The sequence below is a fragment of the Geotrypetes seraphini genome, chromosome 11 (assembly GCF_902459505.1).
Source record: "Geotrypetes seraphini chromosome 11, aGeoSer1.1, whole genome shotgun sequence".
NCBI classification, from domain to species: domain Eukaryota; kingdom Metazoa; phylum Chordata; class Amphibia; order Gymnophiona; family Dermophiidae; genus Geotrypetes; species Geotrypetes seraphini.
The window spans coordinates 51,235,633-51,259,484 of record NC_047094.1 but is presented as its reverse complement, the minus strand read 5'-3'; the positions used below and the strand labels follow the sequence as shown (position 1 = coordinate 51,259,484).

Sequence of the window (23,852 nt, the reverse complement as noted above, 5' to 3'; positions counted from 1 at the left end):
ACACTAGAAACTCTCCTGGAGAGGCAACAGTTATGACGGTGTGCACTATTTCCATGAAGAAATGAGGAATCTGCAAGAAGCGGTTGACGGACCTGAGATCCAGAATGGGTCTCCAGTCTTCCAAGCCTTTCTTTGGCATGATGAAGTATAAGAAGTATCTGCCTAAGCCCGATTTGTGATCTATTGCTTCGATGTCTAAGAGACATTGCACGGAAGTGTGGCCTCGAGACTCCTTTTCTGGCCAGCCCACTGGAGAATCCAGAAACTGATCCGGAGGCAGGCAAAAGAAATATTATCTTGTGCTCCTCCCGAATGATGTCCAGCACCCATTTATCTGAAGAAACCTGATTCCACTCCTGATAAAACTGAGAAAGGTGACCTCCAATGTAAGGAAGCTCCGACTGACTGCTGCTGTCACTGGGTTTTCTTAGGAGCAGCCGCTGCTTGATAACTAGAGGCCTGAGGCCGCCTGGTATTGGAACTATTGTAACGAGGGTGATAGCCCTGGGAATATCTCTGAGAGGAAGATCCCGCGGAGCCCTGCCGAAACCTGCAGGAGGAACGAAAATTACTATTCTCACCTGCTAGCCGACGAGACCTTTTCACAGGGAGAGACTTAGGGCGGCACTCAGCAACACTGGTCATGAGGTCGTCCACGCCTTTACCAAATAGAAGCTGGCCCTTGAAAGGAAGTCTGCTTAGAGTGGCCTTGGAGGCATCTCTAGCACAATGACAGATTGAAAGAGTCCGGCGCACAGACACTGCATAAGCAGAAACTTTACTAAGAACTTGAATGAGATCACAGTGGGCGTCTTGACACATAATCCACACCATCCAGTATCAGCGGAGGACAGGGAGGAAAGTCCTTGGAATACACAACGCGCAATCTAAAATGATAGAATTGGGCCATAAATGAAGTAGCCACCACCACTCTGATACCTAGGATAGCAGATGCATAGGATAGCAGACTTCAAAGAGCTTTTTCAATATAATATCCACTCTGAGATCCTGAGAATCCTTAAGCATTACACCTCCCTCACTAGGGAGGGCTGTGCACCTGATAACCTGCGCCACAGCAGAATCCATTTTAGGCTGTTGAAAAACCTGTTGAAAATCTGGCGCAACTGGATAAAGCTTAGACATAGCTTTAGAGGGTCGAAAAGAGCCCTCCAGAGAGGCCTACTGTTCTGTAACCAGACCAGGAAACTGTGGATGGGATGGAAAAAAGGAAGCCAGCACATTAGAATGGTCTATGACCGAAGCCTGAGAAGTGGAAGGAGGAGGATCCAAATTGAGATCTTTCAGAACATCAGCAAATGACAAGAGAGACACTATGATTAAAAAGCCTGCGCACCAAAGGGTCATCCCTTAAATCCGGACTCTCAGGGTGGTCGAAGTGACTAGTCCCGCAATGGTATCAGTTGGATCCAACATAGCAGTGTCAGGAGACAGCATGGGCATATAGTCCACCAGTGTAGGATAAGAGGGAGAGATCTCTCCCAGATGACGGTATGAAGCGTCGGGGGGAGGGGGGGGAACGTATCAAAGCGAGTTTCCATTATTTCCTATGGGGAAACTTGCTTTGATAAACGAGCATTTTGGATTACGAGCGTGCTCCTGGAACGGATTATGCTCGTAATCCAAGGTACCACTGTATTAAAAACTCAATTGTATGTAGATGCCTTCCTCTGATGCTAAGTGGAAGGGAGATATTTAAAGAGGAATCTGAACTATGAATTATGCTTTTGATTCATTAATGATTGATGATATGTTTCCTGCTATTTTTAGTGGGTTAAATGTACTGAAAGTATTGTTATATGTTGTCCTCTGAATCATTGCGAATGTTTTATGCTGTAAACCGCTTAGTTATAGGCGGTTAAAAGTTTTTAGAAATAAATAAATAAATATTTATCATTTGAAAACTGTAGATCCCTGATGCAGGCTGCTGAAACATAGCTCGAGTAAGGCAAATCAAAGAGAACTCTGTTCTGCAAGGCCCTTGGTGCTTTTTTTGCTTTAAATATTGTCACGCCTGAAACCTTGCTGTCCGCAGCGGGTCTCCAGGTCGTGGCAATATTTCTGGTCCGGCGTGTTCCCTCCTACTATGGCAGGGGTAGGCAATTCCAGTCCTCAAGAGCCACAGGCAGGTCAGGTTTTCAGGATATGCATACTGAATATATATGAGAGAGATTTGCATTTCAAGGCGGCAGTGCAAGCAAATCCATCTCATGCATATTTATTGTGGATATCCTGAAAACCTGACCTGCCTTTGGCTCTTGAGGACTGAAATTGCCTACCCCTGTACTAGGGGAACCCTTCAGGACTTTGTTGGACCCGACAACTGCCTAGGACACTAATCACAGGTAAGTAGCTTTATCTTCTGGGTTTTATTCTGGATTCTTCACTCTCATTATCCAATCAAATTAATCATGTTACTAAAAATGCTTTTTCAGTTTAAAGATGCTTAGAAGAATATGTCATCTTTTTTTTCAGCAACATTTTGAGTTTGGTTCAGGTTGAAAAAAAAGATGACGTACTCTTCTAAGCATCTTTAAACTGAAAAAGCATTTTTTGTAAAATGATTAATTTGATTAGATAATGAGAGTGAAGAATCCAGAATAAAACCCAGAATCCTCAATGAAAAATCAATTTTCAGTGAGTCTCCAGAGGTTAACAAAATTAAGCTGGACAACGGCTCAATTTTTGGTCCAAACCATAATAATTTTGTCTTAGTAGTATTTAATTTCATGCACACTGAAGATGCCCAATCATGAATTCTTAAGATGCAGGAATTAATGTCTAATTTCAAACTATTCAGTGAAGGATCAACTTCCAACAAAATAAAACTATCATCTAGAAATATCATCTGGAAATAGTTTCAAAGATTGCATAGTAGTCATATAAATATTAAACAAAATATGGGAGAGTGGAAAGCCCTGAGGTACCCCACAAGCAGGGGTCCAGATAGATGAAAACTTGCCCTCATTATGGACTCGATATGATCTTAACATCAAAAATCCTTTAAATCTGTCTAATACCTTTCCGTTAAGACCCATATTAGCTAACAATTGAATCAAAGTATTATGGTTGACAACATCCAAAGCCACTGATAAGTCAAACTGTAGCAAAATTGCATACTGACCCTGAGACAGAAGACCTTGAACTTATGCTATCAATGAAATCAGTAGTGTTTCCGTACTATAATTTGTACGAAACCCATGCTGAAAAGGGGATAGAATTGAAAATTTATCCAAATATTCAGAAAGCTGTTTATCTGCCATCATGTTTCTATGTTTAGATCTTACTTCTTTGGCAGGGTTACAAGCAAGTTTGGAAAAGGGTATTACTGCCTGCATGTGCTCTGCCTTGCAATCTCTCATTACTTTCTCCTTACAAGTGCAAGGGAGGTCAGCGTCAAACTGCTCTGCAGAGCTCACCTGGTTAGCTCTTCTGCACAGGATCTTGCTATTCCTATTGCCAGATCTCAGGACAAAGCCTGTGTGGGCGCTGGGTTTGTCACAATATCTTATATAGCACACATTGTTTACATGTATGTGTACAGACAGAATCTAGGAATAGCACAGACAAAACTCATGTATGTACACTCTATGCAGACATTGGTGCTTGCACCTAAATTATACACACATATCTAAACCTGTTACACTAATATTCTATTAAAGGATGGTGCCTACTTTCCTTTATAGAATATTCTCCAATCAGGTGCCCTCTAGAAACCTATATTTAGGCATACAGTTATAAAATTGTCCTTTCTGTAAATACATTCCTCTTAAACCCTCAGAAGACTGAAGTTTTCATTAATGACATAAGTCTTCTAATGTTCTTTGTAACTGGTTTTAAGGTAACTGTGGTGATTGAAAATTTAGGTGTTAATCTTTAGCCTCATATTTTAGAAAATCACTTTGTGCAGGTTGTTCACATTACTTTGTTTAAACTACATATGATAAGGGCTTGTTTGTGACCAAGGCTATATACAAGGGATTAAGAGACTTGTTCTGCTTAATCACATGTAGTTTATGTCCATCTTCAAAATTAAACCAAGTTAACACTGTAGTCTCACAACTTAATTGTCAGCACTTACGGTACATGTGTAGGTTTGTAAAATGGGGAAATCATATGTGGAAGTGATGACATCTCTATTTGGAAGTTGTTGGACTCATGCTGTTCTTTTTCTCAATGTGGGTATTTACAAAATAGTTGTTCCTGATGGCTGGTACCAGCAAATATATTTGCACCCATAAGTGCCAACTCTGAGCAGATGCCTTCACTTTCCCTGAGGGGTAATTTGTGATGGATATAGCTAGTGCTTTTTCTGTAGGAAAAAGGTACTGGTATTCATGGAGGGTAGCCTTAGGAGCAGAGTCACTATCTATGGATCTGCTCCCACAGTATCCACACCCTCTCTCCCTCTCCCCTCCAAGACTATCTCACCCCTCTGCCCTGTCCTAATCTGACATCTCATCTCTTCTTCTTCCATTATCCCATCCCCATCTCTCCCTTCCTTCTTTCTAACCCCCCATAGAGTTCAACATCTCTCCCTCCTGCCTCCTATTCTCCTCACTCACTTTCTCTCTCCCTCTCCACTCCCCTATCTCCCACCCCCAGCCACAGTCTGGCATCTCCCTCCTTCCATCCTCAACTATTTTCCCCCGAGTCTAACCTTTCTTTTGGCTTTTACAAAAGTTAGCAGTGGCATTGATTCTCAAACACTGCCCGGATGCTTCCCTGGCTTCTTCTTTCTACTGTGGCCTACCTCTCTGACGTAACTTCCTGTTTCCTTAAAGGCAGACCATGGTAGAAAGAAGAGGCCGGGTTGGCAGCAGGGCAGAGTTTGGGAATTGCTACCACCACAAACTTTTGAAAAAAAGTTAAAAAAAGAAGGTTAGACTTGGGGAAGGGGGAAGATGCCAGACTGTGGCCACTGAGGGGGGTTAACCAAGTAAAAAATATATCAGTATTCTGTACCAGCACATACTGAAATAAAAAAAAGCCCTTGATGTAGTACCCTAATCATTCAAAAAAGATCCCAGCAGCGGCAAATTCTTATGTTCTTATGTTCACTTCTATGCATGCACAAGGTACTATATTTTAGAAAAGGCTCTGTGATTTCCTTGTAAGTGCCTAGTTAAATATTTTTTTATTCAATTTCCAATATTATTACATATAAAGAAACATAACAAAAATTTATTCCATGACTTACATACAAGAAAAAATATCATTACATCAGATTAAAACCAATCGTCATTCTGATTTAAAGAAATTTCTAATAAGTAATATTGGAAGGACAGATCCAAAAAATGTAGAAAAATCATTGATTTTGAGAACCACCATTATATTTTCTTTGATCCTACCCAAAAGGAAGGTTTTTAGTTAATAAAGGGAAAGGGAAAAGAGATTGGGACTTGTACATCACCTTTTTGTAGTTTCACAAGCACATTCAAAGCAATTTATATATACACAGGTACTTATTTTGTACCTGGGACAATGGAGGATTAAGTGACTTGCCTAGACTCACAAGGAACAGCCCACCCTATCTTTAACCACAGGTTAATAAATCTAGGCACTTACAAGGAAACCACAGAGCCTTTTCTAAAATACAGTGCATGCATAGTAGCGAACTTTTTGGAATGACTGGGGTACTGCATCAAGGGCTTTTTTTATTCCAGTATGTGCTGGTACAGAATACTGGAATTTTTTTCATTTGGTCAACCCACCTCAGTGGCTGCTGCTATCTGGCATCTCTCCTCTTCTCCAAGTCTAACCTTTTTTTTTTTTTTTTTTTTTACTTTTTTCAAGTTTGTGGTGGCAGCAATTCCCAAACACTGCCCTGCAGCCAGCCCAGCCTCTTCTTTGGTTAATAAATCTGTGGTTAAAGATAGAGTGGGAAAATGATATATACTAGCTACTGAGGAATGTAATATAGGTTCTAATTAGATTGATTAACTTGCAATTTCAGTATTATATTATTATTTTCAGGATGTCATATTCTCCTCTGTTTGAATGTATGGGTTGTTCTCCTTGATATGGACTGGCATAAATTTATTTAGAAACAGAAATTTTATACTTTCTCCTTTTATACTTCTTTATGTTCCTTTACTGTTTGTAAATATTAGCAAAAATTCCAATTAAAAAAGGGTAAGGGCCTGTGTCTCAATTCTAATCTTTATGTTCTTTACAAAATGAGACCCATAATCACAAGTACTGTATTTGAGCACTGATAACAAGTTCTGCTGACACAGTGGTAGATGTAATACAGAACTGTTAAGTTTCTTAGTTTCAAGAGACACTTTCCCATAATATACATGGGTAGGGTTGTCAAAAATTCCGGAATGGCTCAAAATCTCTCTCCTGGAACTGTGAAACATTGCAACTATAGAAACTGTTGTTTTAGGCCTTGCTGCTTTGAGCTATTTATGGAGAAATGGTATACAAATTGAATATATAAAGAAAAAAGCTAGAATTAGGACATTTACCGGTACCTGTTTAGACAAGGAAGAAATTGATGCATGTAATTTTGAGTACTGAGCTATGCAAATAGGATGTTCTGTCTGCAAATGGCATTTTCAGTAATAACTTGAAATGGCAGGCTGAAGTACTCCAAAACCTCAAAGTTGCCATAAAGACCCTCTTTTTAATAAAAAGGCTATTATATTGTCTTTTAGTATATTTATATACCTGTGAATGAAGCAGGAGTATAAAACTTAAGCCTGGCAATCTACCCAGTGGCGTATTTATGCCTCTGTCAGCAGAGGAAGGAATTTTGTTGATTTACTATTTAAAGATGTAGTAATATGAATATGAGAAGCTGGTAAAATAAAGCTGCATCCTTCATAGAATGTCTATAAAGCATGCAACTTCTCTTCAATCAGGAAAAAAGTAACAGTTGCATTCTAATTTTAATAACTTGATATAAGAGAGACCATCCTGAAAATAAGACCTATGAATTCTCTATTATTTAGCGGAGAAGAAATGAGCCAGAGTGAGATCAGTAGTCAGACAGATTGAAAGTGTGCTAGTATGAGGTTAAAGTAATTGATATGGATCATTAAGAAAGCATACTGTGAAACAGGTGCATAATATTCAAAAGTTCTGTACATTATGGCACATTTAAATGTCTGAGCTGGGTCACATCCGATCTGTAGACCTTTCTGCATTTCCTTCTCTCCAGTACAGTTTGACATGATGCGTGCCTGTAACCTGATCGCTACTGTGGCCCTAACTGCTGGACAGCTCATTTTTCTGATGGGACTGGTGGAATTGCCTATAATCTCCCAGGATTCCCAGTGGTGGGAAGAAGCTATTGCTGCAGTATTCCAACTGGCCAGTAAGTACAGGTACTTCTTTCACCATAGTACAGTAAATACAAGATTAAGGGGTTATTAAAAGGGGAAAAAACAGCAGGCCTGATAAAAATTACCATCATTTAGGTCCAGATGCACTAAAGCCAGCGATTGCTATTTATCATTTCTAAAGCACTGCAGGGCATATGCAGTGCTGTACATTTAACATACAAAAGACATTCCTTGCTCAGAAGAGCTAACAATCTAATTTGACAGACAGGACATCTGAGGGTTGGGGAGATTATGGTAAAGGAAATGATACAGTGGGTACAGGTATCAGTTCCTGCCATTCCTGTTTTGACAGCTTTAGCGACGATCGCATTTGCCGACCCAACGCCCAAAATGGCTCACTGCGTGTTTTTTCCCTCGATCACCCATTTTCCTATCTGGCAATGCAAATTAGCTAAAACCCCATTGCAAACTAGTCAAGCGATTAATGCACTAACTTTGCTTGGCTATGCATAAAAGCAAGGGTTTTAGTGATCCAAAACACCCGACAAGTTTGGCCGCTGTTGTTTTTTTTTTCATTTAAAAAAAAAATGGCACATATATTTTGCGTGAGTTATACATGCAAAATATCTGTCACATAAGAAAAAGAATTGGAGCCAGAAGGGCAAATAGTGTTTAGTATCTTGGTGATGTCATCATGGGAGACAGTTTCAAAGTAAGTTTAGTTCCCAGTTGTAGTTTTAATTATCTTGTCAGAGTTGTGGGGGGATGATGTCTGTAGCGCAGTGAAGTCAAGCTGAGTTCATATTTTGTCTGCTTTATCAGCGAAGTAGTCTAGAGCAGTGTTTTTCAACCTTTTTACACCCATGGACCGGCAAACTACTAGGACTAAAATTTTAAAACCCTGTTTCCGCCCCATCTCCGTGAGCTCGGTCCCCGGAAATCATCTGATCCCATCCAAACAAGTCTCAGTTATGATTTTATATTGAATGTATTTTATTAAAGTATAAAAAGAAACAATATTCTGTACAATTGTCATTTTATAAATACAAATAATACAGAGCAAGGATCAACAAAACCCCTGTCTCCCTTCCCCTTCACATATATCCCCTCTACTATCAAGAAAACTGAACAAGCCAAATTATTACAGAATGCTACACAGAAATATTATGCTAACAGAATACTGCAGTCACACATGACAGGAATAGTGTTAGGGGAATGCAACTAGGGCAACTGCCCCCTGGTCAGAGAGCATCCTAAGCCAGCTGGAAACTAAAGAAGCACTGCAGTCCCCAGTTATGTTTAACACCAGCTCTAGCAAGATATATATTTCAAATCTGATATATTCTAATCACAAAATAGAAATAAAATTATTTTTTTCTACCTTTTGTTGTCTCTGGTTTCTGCTTTCATCTTCTTTTCACTTTCTTTCTTCCAGCGTCTGCCTTCTCTGTCTCTTCAATCCAGCATCTGCTCCTTCCATCCACTGTCTGTCCTCTCCCCCTTCCATATGGTATCTGTCTTCTTTCTATGCCCCTATCTCCTTTCCATCCAGCCTGCGCCCCCTCTCTCCTTTTTATATGATTCATTCCAGCTTCACTGCTCTCTTCATTTTTATCTCTCCTACACCAGATCTACCATCATTGTCCCTCTCTGCTTATTTTTCTGCTGATCCCTTCCCATCATCAATCTCTCTACTTTATCATGCCCGTCTCTCCCCTTCCCCTCCTCTAATCTCCCTGCCAGCTGTTTCCTTCCTTTTTTCCTTCTCCCTTCCCTCCTCCTCCTATCCAGCAGTAACTCTCTTCCTTTCCTCCCCTCCCAGCAGTATCTCTCCTTCTCCTTCCCTCCAGGTCCAGTAGCAGCTGTCCCTTTTTTTCCCTTGCCCAGCAGCTTCCCAGACTCCTTTCCCTCCTCCCCTCCCAGCAGCATCTCTCCTTCTCCCTCTTCAGGTCCAGTAGCAGTTGTCCTTTTTTTCCCCCTTGCCCAGCAGCTTCCCAGACTCCTTTCCCTCCTCCCTTCCCAGCAGCATCTCTCCTTCTCCCTCTTCAGGTCCAGTAGCAGCTGTCCCTTTTCCCCCCTTGCCCAGCAGCTTCCCAGACTCCTTTCCCTCCTCCCCTCCCAGCAGCATATCTCCTTCTCCCTCTTCAGGTCCAGTAGCAGCTGTCCCTTTTTTCCCCCTTGCCCAGCAGCTTTCCAGACTCCTTTCCCTCCTCCCCACCCAGCAGCATCTCTCCTTCTCCCTCTCCAGGTCCAATAGCAGCTGTCCATTTTTTTTTTTGCCATGCCCTGCAGCTTCCCAGCCTCTAACAGTGGCTTTCTCCCCTCCCAGCAACTCTCCTTAGAAACATCCACGGCCCATCCAGTCTGCCCACCTTAATGACCCACCCCTACCTTTCTCTGTGAAGAGAACCCACGTGACGATCCCATTTTGTCTTAAAATCGGTCACGCTGCTGGCCTCAATCACCTGAAGTGGAAGACCATTCCAGTGATCTACCACTCTCTCGGTGAAAAAGTATTTTCTGGTGTCACCGTGCAGCTTCCCTCCCCTGATTTTCCACGAATGCCCTCTTGTAGCCGTGGGACCTTTGAAAAAGAAGATATCTTCTTCCACCTTGATGCGGCCCATGAGATATTTGAACGTCTCGATCATGTCTCCCCTCTCTCTGCGTTCCTCGAGTGAGTATAGCCGCAACTTATCCAGCCGTTCCTCGTACGGGAGGTCCTTGAGTCCTGAGACCATCCGGGTGGCCATTCGCTGGACCGACTCCAGTCTCAGGACATCTTTGCGGTAATGAGGCCTCCAGAATTGTACACAGTATTCCAGAAGGGGTCTCACTATGGATCTATACAATGGCATAATGACTTCAGGCTTATGATTGACGAAACCCTTACGTATACACCCTATGATTTGCCTAGCCTTAGATGAAGCCTGCTCCACTTGATTGGCAGTCTTCATGTCTTCACTGATGATCACCCCTAAGTCCCGTTCTGCTACAGTCCTTGCTAGGATCTCGCCATTAAGGGTGTAACTTCTGCATGGGTTTTGGCTGCCAAGGTGCATGACCTTGCATTTTTTGGCATTGAAACCTAGTTGCCAGATCCTAGACCAGCGCTCCAATAGGAGTAGGTCGTGCGTCATATTGTCGGATATTGAGTTTTTGACCGTTGCACTCCTTTCTACTACATTGCATAGTTTGGCGTCATCTGCGAATAACGTTATTTTACCTCGAAGCCCTTCTGCTAAGTCTCTTATAAAGATATTGAACAGGATCGGGCCCAAGACCGATCCCTGCGGCACTCCACTGATCACCTCTGTCATTTCAGAGGGGGTGCCATTCACCACCACCCGCTGAAGCCTGCCTCCAAGCCAGTTCTCAACCCATTTTGTCAAAGTGACACCCAATCCTATAGAACTCATTTTGTTCAACAGCCTGCGGTGTGGTACGCTATCGAAAGCTTTGCTGAAGTCTAAGTATACGATGTCCAGGGGCTCCCCAACATCCAGCTTTCTCGTCACCCAGTCAAAGAAGCTGATCAGGTTGGATTGGCAGGATCTCCCCATAGTAAATCCATGTTGACGGGGATCCCGTAGATTCTCCTCGTTCATGATCGTATCCAATTGACGTTTGATTAGAGTTTCCATCAGCTTGCTCACTATTGATGTGAGACTCACCGGTCTATAGTTTGCAGCCTCCATTTTGCAACCTTTTTTATGGAGTGGAATGACGTTAGCCGTTTTCCAGTCCAACGGGACTATACCCGTACTAAGGGAGAGATTGAAGAGCGCGGATAGTGGTTCTGCCAAGACATCACTTAACTCCCTGAGCACCCTGGGGTGTAGGTTGTCTGGCCCCATCGCTTTGTTAACCTTGAGTTTAGACAGCTCACAGTAGACACTGCCTGGCGTAAACTCGAAGCTACTAAACGGGTCTACTGAACAATCCCTTGTCTGTAGCAGAGGGCCAGATCCCAGCTCCTCGCGTGTGAAGACCGAGCAGAAGTATTCGTTTAAAAGTTTAGCCTTTTCCGAGTCCGCTTCTACATAGTTCCCGTCTGGTTTCCTAAGGCGTACTATCCCGCCTGTGTTTCTATTTCTGTCGCTAATATACCTGAAGAAGGATTTATCGCCCTTCTTGATGTTCTTTGCTAACGTCTCCTCGTTTCGGAATTTGGCCTCTCTAACTGCTATTTTGACGGCTCTTGCCTTGACTAGGTAGTCTTTTCTCGAGTCCTGATTCCCTGATTGTTTGTAAGAAATGAACGCTCTTTTCTTTTCTTTTATGAGGCCCGAGATCTCCACAGAGAACCACTGTGGCCTATTGTTCCTTCGCCGTTTACTTACTGATTTTATATATCGGTTGGTTGCCTCCTGTATGGTACCTTTCAGAGTTGACCACATTTCTTGTACGTTATCTGTTACCGCTTGGTTTTGTAGCGCTTGATGGATGAATTCCCCCATGTCCTCGAAGTTGGCGTCCTTGAAGCTTAGGACCTTGGTCAATGTGTTAACTTTGGCGAACCCCTTTTTGAGATTGAACCATACCATATTGTGGTCACTGGAGGCCAACGCTTCGCCCATTGAGACCTCTGTGACACTTTCGCCATTTGTAAGTAACAGGTCCAGTATTGCCTGCTTCCTTGTTGGCTCCAGTACCAGTTGTTTCAGTCTTGCTCCCTTTATAGAGTTCAATAGCCTCCTGCTGCTACTGGATGCAGAGGAAAGTGTGTTCCAATCCACACCAGGCATATTGAAGTCACCTAACAGTACTGTATCCCCACGCAAGGTGATATTCTCTATGTCTCCGATCAATTCCATATCCAGGTTCTCCTGTTGACTTGGGGGTCTGTATATTACGCCAAGATACAGGCATTTGTCTCTCCCCCTGGCCAAATTTACCCAAAGGGATTCCCCTGTGTACCTGACATCTGCAATTCTGGTGACTTTAATGTCATCTTTAGTATATAGTGCTACACCTCCTCCCATTTTGCCCTCCCTGTCCCGGCGAAGTAAATTGTAGCCTGGTATGACCATGTCCCACCCGTGGGAGTCCGTGAGCCAGGTCTCAGATATCACCACCACATCCAGGTCAGCGTTCCTCATTTCAGTCTCTAATTCTAGGATCTTGTTGCCCAAACTGTGGGCGTTGACGTACATAGCTTTCCATGTCGCATGTTCGCTTTTAGTGCTAGTCAGTGCAGCTAGTCAGTGCAGCGATTCAGGAAGGCAGCCTCAGGTCCTTTGTTGGGTCGCACCGCCTCTGAGGAAAGCGGAAGTTGCATCATCAGAGGCGGCCGTGACTCAGCAAAAGCCCCAAGGCTGCCTTCCTGAATCGCTGCGCTGATAAGTAAGGAGAGTCGCTGGGAGGAGAGAACGCACGCTGTCGGAGGCTCCCCATGACTACAGCTCGTCGATCTTACCGGTCCTGCACGGACCGGCAGGAAATTGGAGATGTTGATCTCGACGGTCCTATGTGGACCGGCAGGAATTTTCTGCGGACCGGCAGTTGAAGTACAGTGGTCTAGAGTGTTTCTCTGTTGAGTTCGGTGTTAAGGCATTAGTTGTCTCCTTGCAACGTTGTATCTTTTTTGTTAGTTTAGAAAGGATTTTTGATCTATTGGGTGTCTTTAATAGTGATTGGGAGTAGTATATCTTTTTAGCCTCTAGGGTGGCTTTTTATATTCTTCATGCAGTTCCTTCGATTTGGAAATGCCACTGTTAAGCCTGGGTTTATACCATTTCCTTTCTGATTTCCTTATTTGCGGTGATAGAATTTTATCTCTTTGACTGGTGCTAGCCCTATGTATAGGATTTTTAGCTCAGTGTGCCAGTCCATGGCAGCTTTGTCAACAGATTTGGAATTGGGTTTTAATGTTCCCACTAGGTTGGAAAGGCTTGTGGAGAGATCCTGTAAGTTGATAGTGTTGTTGCTGTATATCTTATTATGTTGAGTTTACTTCCTGGTTGATGGTTGATTCGTTGTGTAGGTATGGTTGAATGTGATCAAATGGTGATCAGACCAGGGTACTGGTTTGGTGGTGCAGCCAGGAGATCCTGTGGTGATCAGAGTATCTTTTTGAATAAACATTAGGTCTAGGATGTGGCCTGCAGAATGAGTCAGTGAAGGGACCATTTACTGGAAGCCTAGGTCTGATAGTGAAGTGATAAAGTCTGCTGGGGATCCGGTCTCGTTTGGGTAGTTTGTGAAGTTACGTCTCCAAGTATGATGACTCAGTTGTATGTGATAACCAGTTTGCTAAGGACAGATAGTAGATTATCTAAGATGGCCACTGGAGAGAGCAGTGCTCTGTATATCAAAGTGAAGGTTATGTCTCTGTTGTGGCCCACTGAGAAGGTAAAGCACTCTAGTGTGTCTAGTGGGATGGCATCTATTAGTCTTGAGTTGAGGCTGGACTTAATGATGCCAGCTACACCTCCACCTCTAGTATTGGACAAGAGCAAGCTATTGCTTGGTACTCTAGTGGGCAAAACATACCCAAGGTAGCTCTGTCATTGTCTTTAAGACAGATTTTGGTAATTAGGAAGATGTGCCAGTTATTGTCTGTGAGGAGATCATTTAGTATAATGTCTTTGTTGTTTACGGACACTGTAATTGCCAGTGCAATTTTGAAGTTATTGGGTGTGGGTGAGGGAGGGTGATGGGGATAGGCCTAAGGTAGTGGGGTCTGTGTGCTAAGGATTTGTTGTGGGGAAGGTGACTCAGGTCACCATAGCTTTGCTGGCCTGTGATGACTGGGATGGAGGAATACATGCAGGCAAGAAGAGTAATTGGCACAAAATAGAAGAGCAGAGATTGTGGCATTGGTATTATGAAGGCAGTGTAATTATGAATAACCGTGGCTAGGCTTGGGTTACAGAGCCTTGGTCTGTATCTCTGTTATAACACTCTTAAGGCTATCCCAGCTATCTGATATGGTATGACTGGTGATAACTGTGTACAACGGACAGTTCCTTTTCAGCCTACTTGACTTTACCTTGACTTTACCTTTACCTTGACTTCCAAAAAGCCTTCGACAAGGTACCTCACGAACGGCTACTTAAGAAGCTGTGGAGCCACGGGGTGCAAGGGGATGTCCACCAATGGATCAGGCAGGAAACAGAGGGTTGGAGTAAAGGGCTATTACTCAGACTGGCAATGGGTCACGAGCGGAGTTCCGCAGGGGTCGGTGCTGGGACCGCTCCTGTTCAATATATTTATCAACGACCTGGATACAGAGACGAAATGTGAGGTTATTAAATTTGCTGATGACACCAAACTCTGCAGCAGGGTTAGAAACACGGAAGACTGTGAAGACCTGCAAAGGGACCTAACGAGACTGGAAGAATGGGCAAAAAAGTGGCAAATGAGTTTTAACATAGAGAAATGCAAGGTCATGCATGTAGGGAAAAAGAACCCGATGTTCAGCTACAAAATGGGAGGATCATTGCTAGGGGTGAGCAACCTTGAAAGAGATCTGGGGGTGATGGTGGACTCAACATTGAAAGCATCGGCACAGTGTGCGACAGCATCAAAAAAAGCGAACAGAATGTTGGGTATCATTAAAAAGGGTATCACAACCAGGACGAAGGAAGTCATCATGCCGCTGTATCGTGCAATGGTGCGCCCACATCTGGAATACTGTGTCCAGTAATGGTCGCTGCACCTCAAGAAGGACATGGCAGTACTTGAGGGGGTCCAGAGAAGAGCGATTAAACTGATAAAAGGTATGAAAAACTTTTCATACGCTGATAGATTGAAAATGCTGGGGCTGTTCTCCCTGGAAAAGCGGAGACTTAGAGGAGACATGATAGAAATCTTCAAGATCCTGAAGGGCATAGAGAAGGTAGACAGGAACAGATTCTTCAGACTGTGGGGAACCACAGGTACTAGGGGTCACTCAGAGAAACTGAAAGGGGACAAGTTTAAAACAAATGCTAGGAAGTTTTTTTTTACCCAGAGGGTGGTGGACACATGGAACGCGCTTCCGGAGGTTGTGATAGGCCAGAACACAGTACAGGGGTTCAAGGAAGGTTTAGATAGGTTCCTAAAGGTTAAGGGGATTGAGGGGTACAGATAGAAGTAGAGGTAGGTTATAAAAATGGTCAGGAACTACTTCACAGGTCATAGACCTGATGGGCTGCCGCGGGAGCGGACCGCTGGGCGCAATGGACCTCTGGTCTGACCCAGTGGAGGCAACTTCTTATGTTCTTACTTCAAAGTTAATTTGTGTGTTTGGGTAAGGTCATGTTTGAGTTTGTATTATTTATTTCAGTGGTAGATGGTTGGAGTGAATGAATAAATGGAATCACGGAGGCAGTGCTGTGGTCTGAGCTCTTACTTTCAAAAGATTAGGTCCTTACCTTTGCTAATCTTCTTTTTTGTAAATCCACACTTTATCCCGGGACCAGTGGGTTATTTCTGTCTACCCACCAGGACTTTGTAGGAAGCCACAAATTTCAGAGACTTAAAACCCTCCCTCTCGTACCTCATCACTGTCCCTGTACCCTCAGTCAATCTTAAAGCAGCCAGGAACATCTGTAGAAGATTGTAACGAGAGGGAAATGAGGAAACTCCCCGGCAAGTAAGTCAATTCTGCTCATATCAAAAATGAAAAACAATGGAAAACAAGAGAACGGGTTATGAAACATTAGAAACCTGAACAACAAACAGTGCTATAGGGAGACACAGCCTGCACAGTCAGAAGGGGGGCACTTGAACTAAGGATCCCGCCCCCAAATGAAGGGCTAAACCCATTCTGATAGCATTCTTATAAAGGCTGGTTAGAAAACAGAAATCCAGCTTACCAGTACTTATAAAAGCAGATGATAGGCGAATCAGCAAGGTGGGTTCCCGGAATAAAGTGTTGGTTTACAAGAAAGAAGATTAGCAAAGGTAAGAACTTAATCTTTTGTTCTTGTACAATCTCACTTTATTTCGGAACCAGTGGAACATAACAGAGCAGTCCTGAAAAGTTAGGGTGGGACTGATGACCTGCTGCCATAACAAAGGCACCATAAGCTGCATCCTGCTGGGCAGCCACATTGATCCTGTAAAACTTGGTGAATGTATGCAAAGAGGACCAGCTCTGAAATATCATCCAGAGAAACAACCGATGACTCTGCCCAAGAGTATGAAACACCTCTGCTAGAATTAGCCCGCACCATGAAGGGAGGCTTCTTTCCGGCTGCCACGTAAGCCGCGGAAATGGCCATATGGATCTACCTGGAAATAGTGGCCTTAGAAGCATGCCTACTTTTTCGGGCAGGACCTGCCAAAACAAACAGGTGGTCAGAGAGGGAAAATTCATTGGTGACCTTCAGATACTGCAACAAAATCCTGTGCACATCCAAGGACCACAACACCCGGTCCTGTTCTCTCAAACCAGAGGAAGCAAAAGCAGGAAGCTGGACTTCTTGATTCACATGGAAAGCGGAAACCACTTTCGGTAGGAAGGAAGAAACAGTACACAGCATCACAGAGGAATCCATAATATGCAGAAAAGGATACTGGCAGAAGAGAGTCTGAACCTCTGAAAATCCTATGGGTTGAGGTAATAGCCACCAGGAAGACAGTCTTACTTATGAGATCCATCAAGGATGCCTACTCCAGAGGATCATATGGTGGACAAGCTAGAGAGCGGAGAACTGGATTAAGATTCCAGGTCAGACAGGGAAAGCACAATGGAGGCCTAAGTCGCAGAACGCCCCTTAAAAAACGAGCCATATCCGGATGAGCTGCCAATGATCCCCTTAGAGAAGAAGAGCCCCACACAAAAGACCGGCAATCTGCACCCAGAGTGGAGCTACCACTAGGTACTTCTTCAGGCCATCCTGCAGAAACTCCAGGTCCCGAGGAATTCATGTAACAGGAATTCTGTCTCAGGCTTGGTAACACCTCCAAGCCTTCACTTAGGCCGCCACTGTAGACTTCCTTTTGCTGTGAAGCAACGTGGCAATCACAGCCAAAGAATATTCCTGGCTAGTTAAGGTCACGCACTTAAGAGCCATGCCGTAAGACCAAAGCGGTCCAGATCTTGCATCGAAATTGGACCCTGCATGAGGAGGTAAGAATGACAAGGTAGCCAGAGTCCCTGATCCTGCTGGAGTCGAACCAAGTCAGCGTACCATGGCTGCCTTGGCCAGTAAGGTGTAACCAGGATCACCAGACCTCCGCGGGCATCTATCTGCCTCAACAGACACTCTATCATGGACCACAGAGGAAAGACAAAGAGGAGACCTTCCCGTAGCCAGGGCTGAACCAGAGCAAAACAGAATAGGCGGAAAGCTTAGCAAAGACTTTCAAAAAGTCATACAAGGCATCAGCCATATAATCCACTCCTGAGATTATAAAATCCAAGTCACAAAGCACCACAGCTTGGAATGGCATGCTGAGCCATGAAGAGGCTGACACCGCATGAACATCAGTGGCTGCCAAATCAAACATACGCTTAAGAACAAAATCCACACTGGGGAGAGAAGTGCGCTTATTAAAGGCATTAACCAGAGAATAAAGTCACGCCATGGCGCAAGCATAGCATAAGGGTTCTTCAGAAGTCTTTTCAATGTCCGTAAGAAACCAAACGAGGCCAGAATGATCAGGAAAAGAGGCAGATTGTGGCCTTCGGTCACTCATGAGGGAACATTCTGCAGTGACACGCAACTCAGATTGCAGCTTTAATGCCTGTAGAGATTCAGAGATCAAATCCACAATAAGTGCGTGCTTGAAAAATCTGCACTCAGTGGGATCCTCCCCCATATCAGGGGCTCCGCAGTGATCTGGATCCTGGAGAACTGCCAGGATTTGCCACAGCTGGCACTATCTGCATACCTGCTAGCACCTCCTTGGGGATGCAAGAGAAAAGACCCTAGACCACAAGGGAGACAGGCAAAGACTTTTTTCTCCAATTATGCCTCATAAAGCATATAAACAAAATCTGGGGAAAAACCACCCTCTGCGGCGGGAGCCAGCCCATGCGCTCCAGTTGGAGACCTTTTGGAGGATTTACCAGATTTATCCCCCGTGATGCGCTTGTGTTTCACCATAATATTACCTGTTCACTCCCCAGGGGCCCTTAACACCATTTTTGCAGAAGCCAGGACAGAAGGTGCTAGAAGACCCTCCAGGGAGGTTGAAGGCACTGAATCTGGGCAAGCTTCTCACCCCTCGCAGGCTGCAGCGCATGTGGAATATGGCTGCACATCGGACAGCCATCCACCGCATATGAGGCATGAATCCAAGACATCTTGCCCTGGAGAGATCATCTATGTGTTTTTCTTTCAAAAATGAAGCTGGCAAGTATATAAAAAGAACTTTAAAATCAAATCTGGAAAAATCCAAGATAGCCACTGAAGGCCTTTTTTGACTAAACATAGCCCAGAAAAACCAAAGAGAACTCTCAAAAACAGCAATTTTAGGATTTTAGGCATGGGGGCTGAACTTTGAATCTTCTGATTGCCCCACTGGCCTGACATTCAAGGCCGGTCACCTCCGCCACCATCAGACATGCGTGCCTCCAAGGAGCCATATAGCCTACACTCGATCCACTATCTGACGGACCTTGGGTCAGCTAGCCTCCAATGGAATGGTCCCTGCGCCCCAATCTGATGTGCAGGCTGTCCAAAGGGCTTATTGAGAAGCAGGGAACCCTCCAGAGGCAGAATTTCACAAAGGCCTGCAATCTCCCACAGTCGGAGCTGTCTCTGTTGGGAACTTCCACAGCATGAGGGTGAAAACTAAAATTACACAAAATAAAACATGAGCAGAAAAAACAAGCTCCTACAGTCTGGCTTGTAGGAAGAAAGACTGAGGATACAGGGAAGTGATGAGGTAAGAGTCCCCCTCTTCCCTCATCACTGTCCCTGTACCCCCAGTCTCTGAAATTTGAGGTTTCCTACAAAGTTCTGGCGGGTAGACGGAAATAACCCACTGGTCCCGGAATAAAGTGGGATTATACAAGAATACGTTATTATGAAGTATCTTTGTTGGTTTAGTTATTTTCAGGTGTGTGCAGTGGTTAAGGTGGTGAGGAGGTTGTTTGGTAAGGACCGGTAGTGGAAGCCTTAATTAAATTGTTGTTGTGGGTGTATAAATGTAATGTGATCCTAGGGATGGGTAGGATGAGGGGCAGGGTGGGAGGGCATAGGCTTCTGGTCTGTGAGCATGATGTAGCTGTGAAAACTATCTCTAAAGGTGTCCTAGAAGTCAGTATATACTTTTCAGAAATACATATTTCAAGATAGAGAGAGAAATACAGCTGATTTGAAATGAATGTACATTAAACAGGGAAAAAGTTGGTGTGAAAACTCCAGGAATTTGTTTTAGTGGCTAGCAGATTTACCAAGGAGCTTTCCAGAAATACATGTTTCAAGTCAGATGACCCAAGTAGAGTGAGATAGATACAGCTGATTTGAAATGAATGCAGATTAAACAGGGGAAAAAAGTTGGTGTGAAGGCTCCAGGAATTTGTGTCAGTGGCTAGCAGATGAAGGAGATTGAGATTCAGCTTCGAGAGAGCAAGCTAAGACGCAGGAAAACAATATCTATCAACACTGAGGCAACTACACTCACCTAATTACTTGACTGGAGAACCGAGTTTCTGAGCCTTCTCTTACCTATACCATGACAACAGCAGAGATCAAGGCATTTCTGGTGGTTTCAGACTGGCCATTACTCCCCCCAGTCCATAGACTGGTGTGTAAAAATTACAACTGAAGCTGTTGGTTATGTGTAATAACAGGAGAAGAGGGAACATTATATTAGGGGTCAGATGATCAGCAGGGAGCTCATGAGCCGAAAGATAACAAGATATGGCCTCTTTGCTGGCTTTTGTTAAATAACATTAAATTAACTGCATAAATAACATTTTAAAGACAATTATGTAGCTACAGATATAGTTCAGATTATTTGTATATTCAAATAAATATTACTTAATTTCTACATATTTCAACTGTGATTTGATATTGGTAAGAGTCACTTTAAGCAATTTCTGAAGATAGATTTAGATTCAGCATGCAAAACTGCATAATTTGGTCACTAGTAGTTTATAAAGGTTGAAAAATTAAAAATCTACCTCTAAAATTGACATACTATCCCCCTCTTCTACAAAGCCGTGCTAGCAACTGCCGCGTGGTAACGGCCCCGAAGCCCATAGAGATTTAAAGGGCTTCGGGGCTGTTGCTGCGCAGCTCTGTAGAAGAGGGGGTTATATGTTGTATATATACAAGCTGTATGTGTGTAAGTTTTATTTGCAAACCAGGCAGGCAATTTTGTAACAGATCATTTTTGCCCATAAAGCAATTGAAATGCTTTTGACGATAACTCTCCAAATGAACACAGGCACCTCTTAGGCTATTATTTATGTAGTTTGTATCTCAACATTCTATTCCCATCCCTGTCCTCTCATTCATATCTAAGTAACCTCCAAGTTCTGCATACCTAGGTTTGTATACAGAGAGCAAACTCATTGAAGCTCTATTCAGATGTGCTAATTTCATTGACAAACAGCTCAGTGGACAGCACAGTGCCATTCTTCTCTACAGGCTGCTAATTATAGACTATTTTTTTTTCCTGTACTGGAGTCAGTTTTAAACACAGGCAAAGAGAGACTGAAAGGCGCCAGGATATCCCGACACAGGAGAAGGAAATGCCTGTTATTACCTGTTATGCAAACTGAGCCTTGAAATCCTGGGTTGAAAAGAGAGGGGAGCAGGAGACAAAGGGGAGGGGACAAAACAGCCTTACGTAGAAATAATTAATACTATAGAAAAAAGAGTGGACAATCGCTGTCAAAAATGGTAATATTCAAAAGATGTTGGAAAAAAGGTCTGGCAGCCTTCCAAGGACAGAGCAATGAATGATATCTAAGCTGTTGACTTCAAGAGGGATATGTTCAGCTCTTACAGGAAGTAAGTCAGTATGATGATAAAATGAAAGTATCTAAGAGTGAATATCTGTTCTCCAAGAAATATTAAGCATATCGTGGAATTTAATATAGCAGCACAGAATCTGACGCAAAATTGGTAATGGAATTCATGAAGGCATGGGATAAATACAGAAGATTCAAAGTTGTGAAAAATTAGACAGTGGCATACCTAACTTAGGGCTCCTTTTACTAAGCTGTGATAGTGTTTTTAGTGCGCGCTGAATTGCCGCACGTGCTAAACCTGCGCTACATGGCTAGAACTAACGCCAGTTCAATGCTGGCGTTAGCATCTAGTGTGCGCAGCAATTCAACACGCGCTAAGTGCGCGCTAAAACTGCTATCGCAGCTTAGTAAAAGGAGCCCCTAGTTTCAAGTTTCTTTATTTTTGATATATCATTTATCAAACACGTGTCTAAATGGTGTACAATAAAATGGGATTAAAAGAAATAAAAAAAGTCAAATGAAAAGAAATATCTTATCAAATGTTAAAAATACTGGACAGGTTCACACTGACGAACATGAAACAAAAGGGAAGAGGGGAAAGGTAAATTTATAAATACATTGAAGTGAAAAAAAAAGGAGATAAATGGAGAAAGGAGATACATAAGGACGGGGATTCACTTTCAAAAGAAATGTTTTGGTTTTCCAAGGCAATTCAGCGTTTTGGTTTTCCAGGGGACTTCAAGAAGTATAAGGGAATTATATGCGAGAGCTGGGATTAAAGAGTATAGGCGTCTTTGAAAAGAAAAGTCTTAAGTTTAGTTTTAAATTTTTCAAAAGAGTTCTCTAATCGAAGATCTAATGGAAGGGCATTCCACCTATTCGACACCTGGGGCCAATCATTTTTTTAACACCCTTTCCTCTATATGAAAAAATAATTTTCAGTAATAATCCATGAGTCGCACAACAAGGGTATATATACCTAGGAAAAGGCAACATCTTAAACAATGCAGTGAGCACTACAAAATCAATATATCCATTGTAAAACTAAACAAGTCAGATCAGTACAGATCAATCCTGCAGTCAATGCTAAAAGAAATCTATTACTTTTTCATATATAGAACGAAGATATACTCTTGCCCAGTATAGAATAAGTAACCACAAACTAAAAATAGAAATAAGCAGACAAAAATTAAACTGAACTATCAAGAAGCCAGATTTTGCATACAACACCACAAAAACAGAAAAAGTAATGTTTGCTGCCTAGTACTGTGCAAAATGTAAATACAGTATAAAGAAGCAGAGGTCAATTTGAAAAAAATGACAAATCAGAACATCAAACATAAAAATAAATTATATTAAAAATTTTATGTTTGTTTGATGTTCTTATTTGCCTGACACAGGCATTGTTTTTCCAAAATACAGCTGTCGAGTCTGCATACTCTTTCCAAGCACATGTTTTTGAAGTAAAAGATACTACTCCAAAATAACTTTTTTAGGTTCTTCTTTGTCTACCTCACTTTTTGCACTGCTACCACCAAAAGTTAGTCCAAGATGTGTTAAAATTAGTCTAATAAAAAGAACACCTTATTTTTATTTTCTATTTATAAACATTTATTAACACAATGTTGAGCGGTCACTTCCTTGTTGTTGGAAGAGGTTGCTGAGTGGTCACTCTGGCATCTCTGGTCTTTCTCTGGTCTCTTCCAATCACTACTGGTCACCACTGATCTCTTCCAATCACCACCGGTTACTCAGTCACTTGGTTCTCTTGGTACCTTGGTCCCTGCCCCCACAGATCCTCGGGTCACCTGTTAATTCAGGTATCTTCCAGTCACCACCTATTACTTGGGCTTCCTGGTACCTTGGTCCCCGCGGACCCTCAAGTCACCGGTCAATTTGGGTCTCCTGATATCTTGGTCCCTGCGAACCACTGGTCACCGGTCAATTTGGGTTTCCTACTACCTTAGACCACGTAGACCCACTGGTCACCGGTCAATTTGGGTTTGGGCTTACTGGGGCTTAGGAGAGTGCCAGCATGCATCCCTCCAAGGGTAGCTCTTAGAAGTTACTGTGGCCAGGAACTCTCTCTCACTTGTCTTTTTGGGCTCCGGGTCTTGTCTGCAAGCTATTTCTCTTGGGGCAAGACCTGTTGCAACTTGACTCAACATGCAAATTAGCTTGCTTCACTTGGCCTGCTGGGAAGAGTTTTAGCATAGGGCTTCTCCATGCATCTTTCTCACAGAGGCGATTGGGGTGATAGTGACTCTTATCTCATCATACATAGCTACCATACTACTTTATTCTAAAGCAAGAAAACGCTTTTTTTTTAACCTTTGCTGTCTCTGGTTTCTGTTTTCCTCATCTTCTCTTCATTCCATCCAATATTTGCCATTATTCTCTGCCCTGCGTCCCTATCCATATACAGCTTCTTCCCATCTCTTCCTTTTCATCTGCACCCTGAACCTCTCACACTCACACCCCCACCCAAGGGCCAGCATCTCTCCCTTCCCCCTGGTACTCCAATTTTCCCTCCTTCCCTCTGGGGGTTCCCCTCTAGTCCTTAGCCCCTCATCTGTCCTTTCTATCACACTACCCTCTTCCCTGCATTTTGGCCTCTCTCCTTTTTTGCCCTTCTCATGGTCTGGAAATGCATTTCTCTACATTCCTTATCACCTGCC

At 43.1% G+C, this 23,852-nt stretch overlaps 2 protein-coding genes across 4 annotated transcripts in view; one reads left to right on the top strand and one right to left on the bottom strand.

Moving 5' to 3' along the window:
* The window catches only part of IFT140 (intraflagellar transport 140), a 478,284-nt gene that overhangs the window by 136,389 nt on the left and 318,043 nt on the right, over positions 1-23,852 (bottom strand). The gene's annotated exons all lie outside the window — the stretch shown is intronic.
* Positions 1-23,852, top strand: part of TMEM204 (transmembrane protein 204) — a 92,147-nt gene that overhangs the window by 29,878 nt on the left and 38,417 nt on the right. Inside the window, exon 2 of the mRNA XM_033914599.1 lies at positions 7,187-7,342. Within this exon, the coding sequence (XP_033770490.1) occupies positions 7,187-7,342 (156 nt within the window). The remainder of the gene's footprint in view (positions 1-7,186; positions 7,343-23,852) is intronic.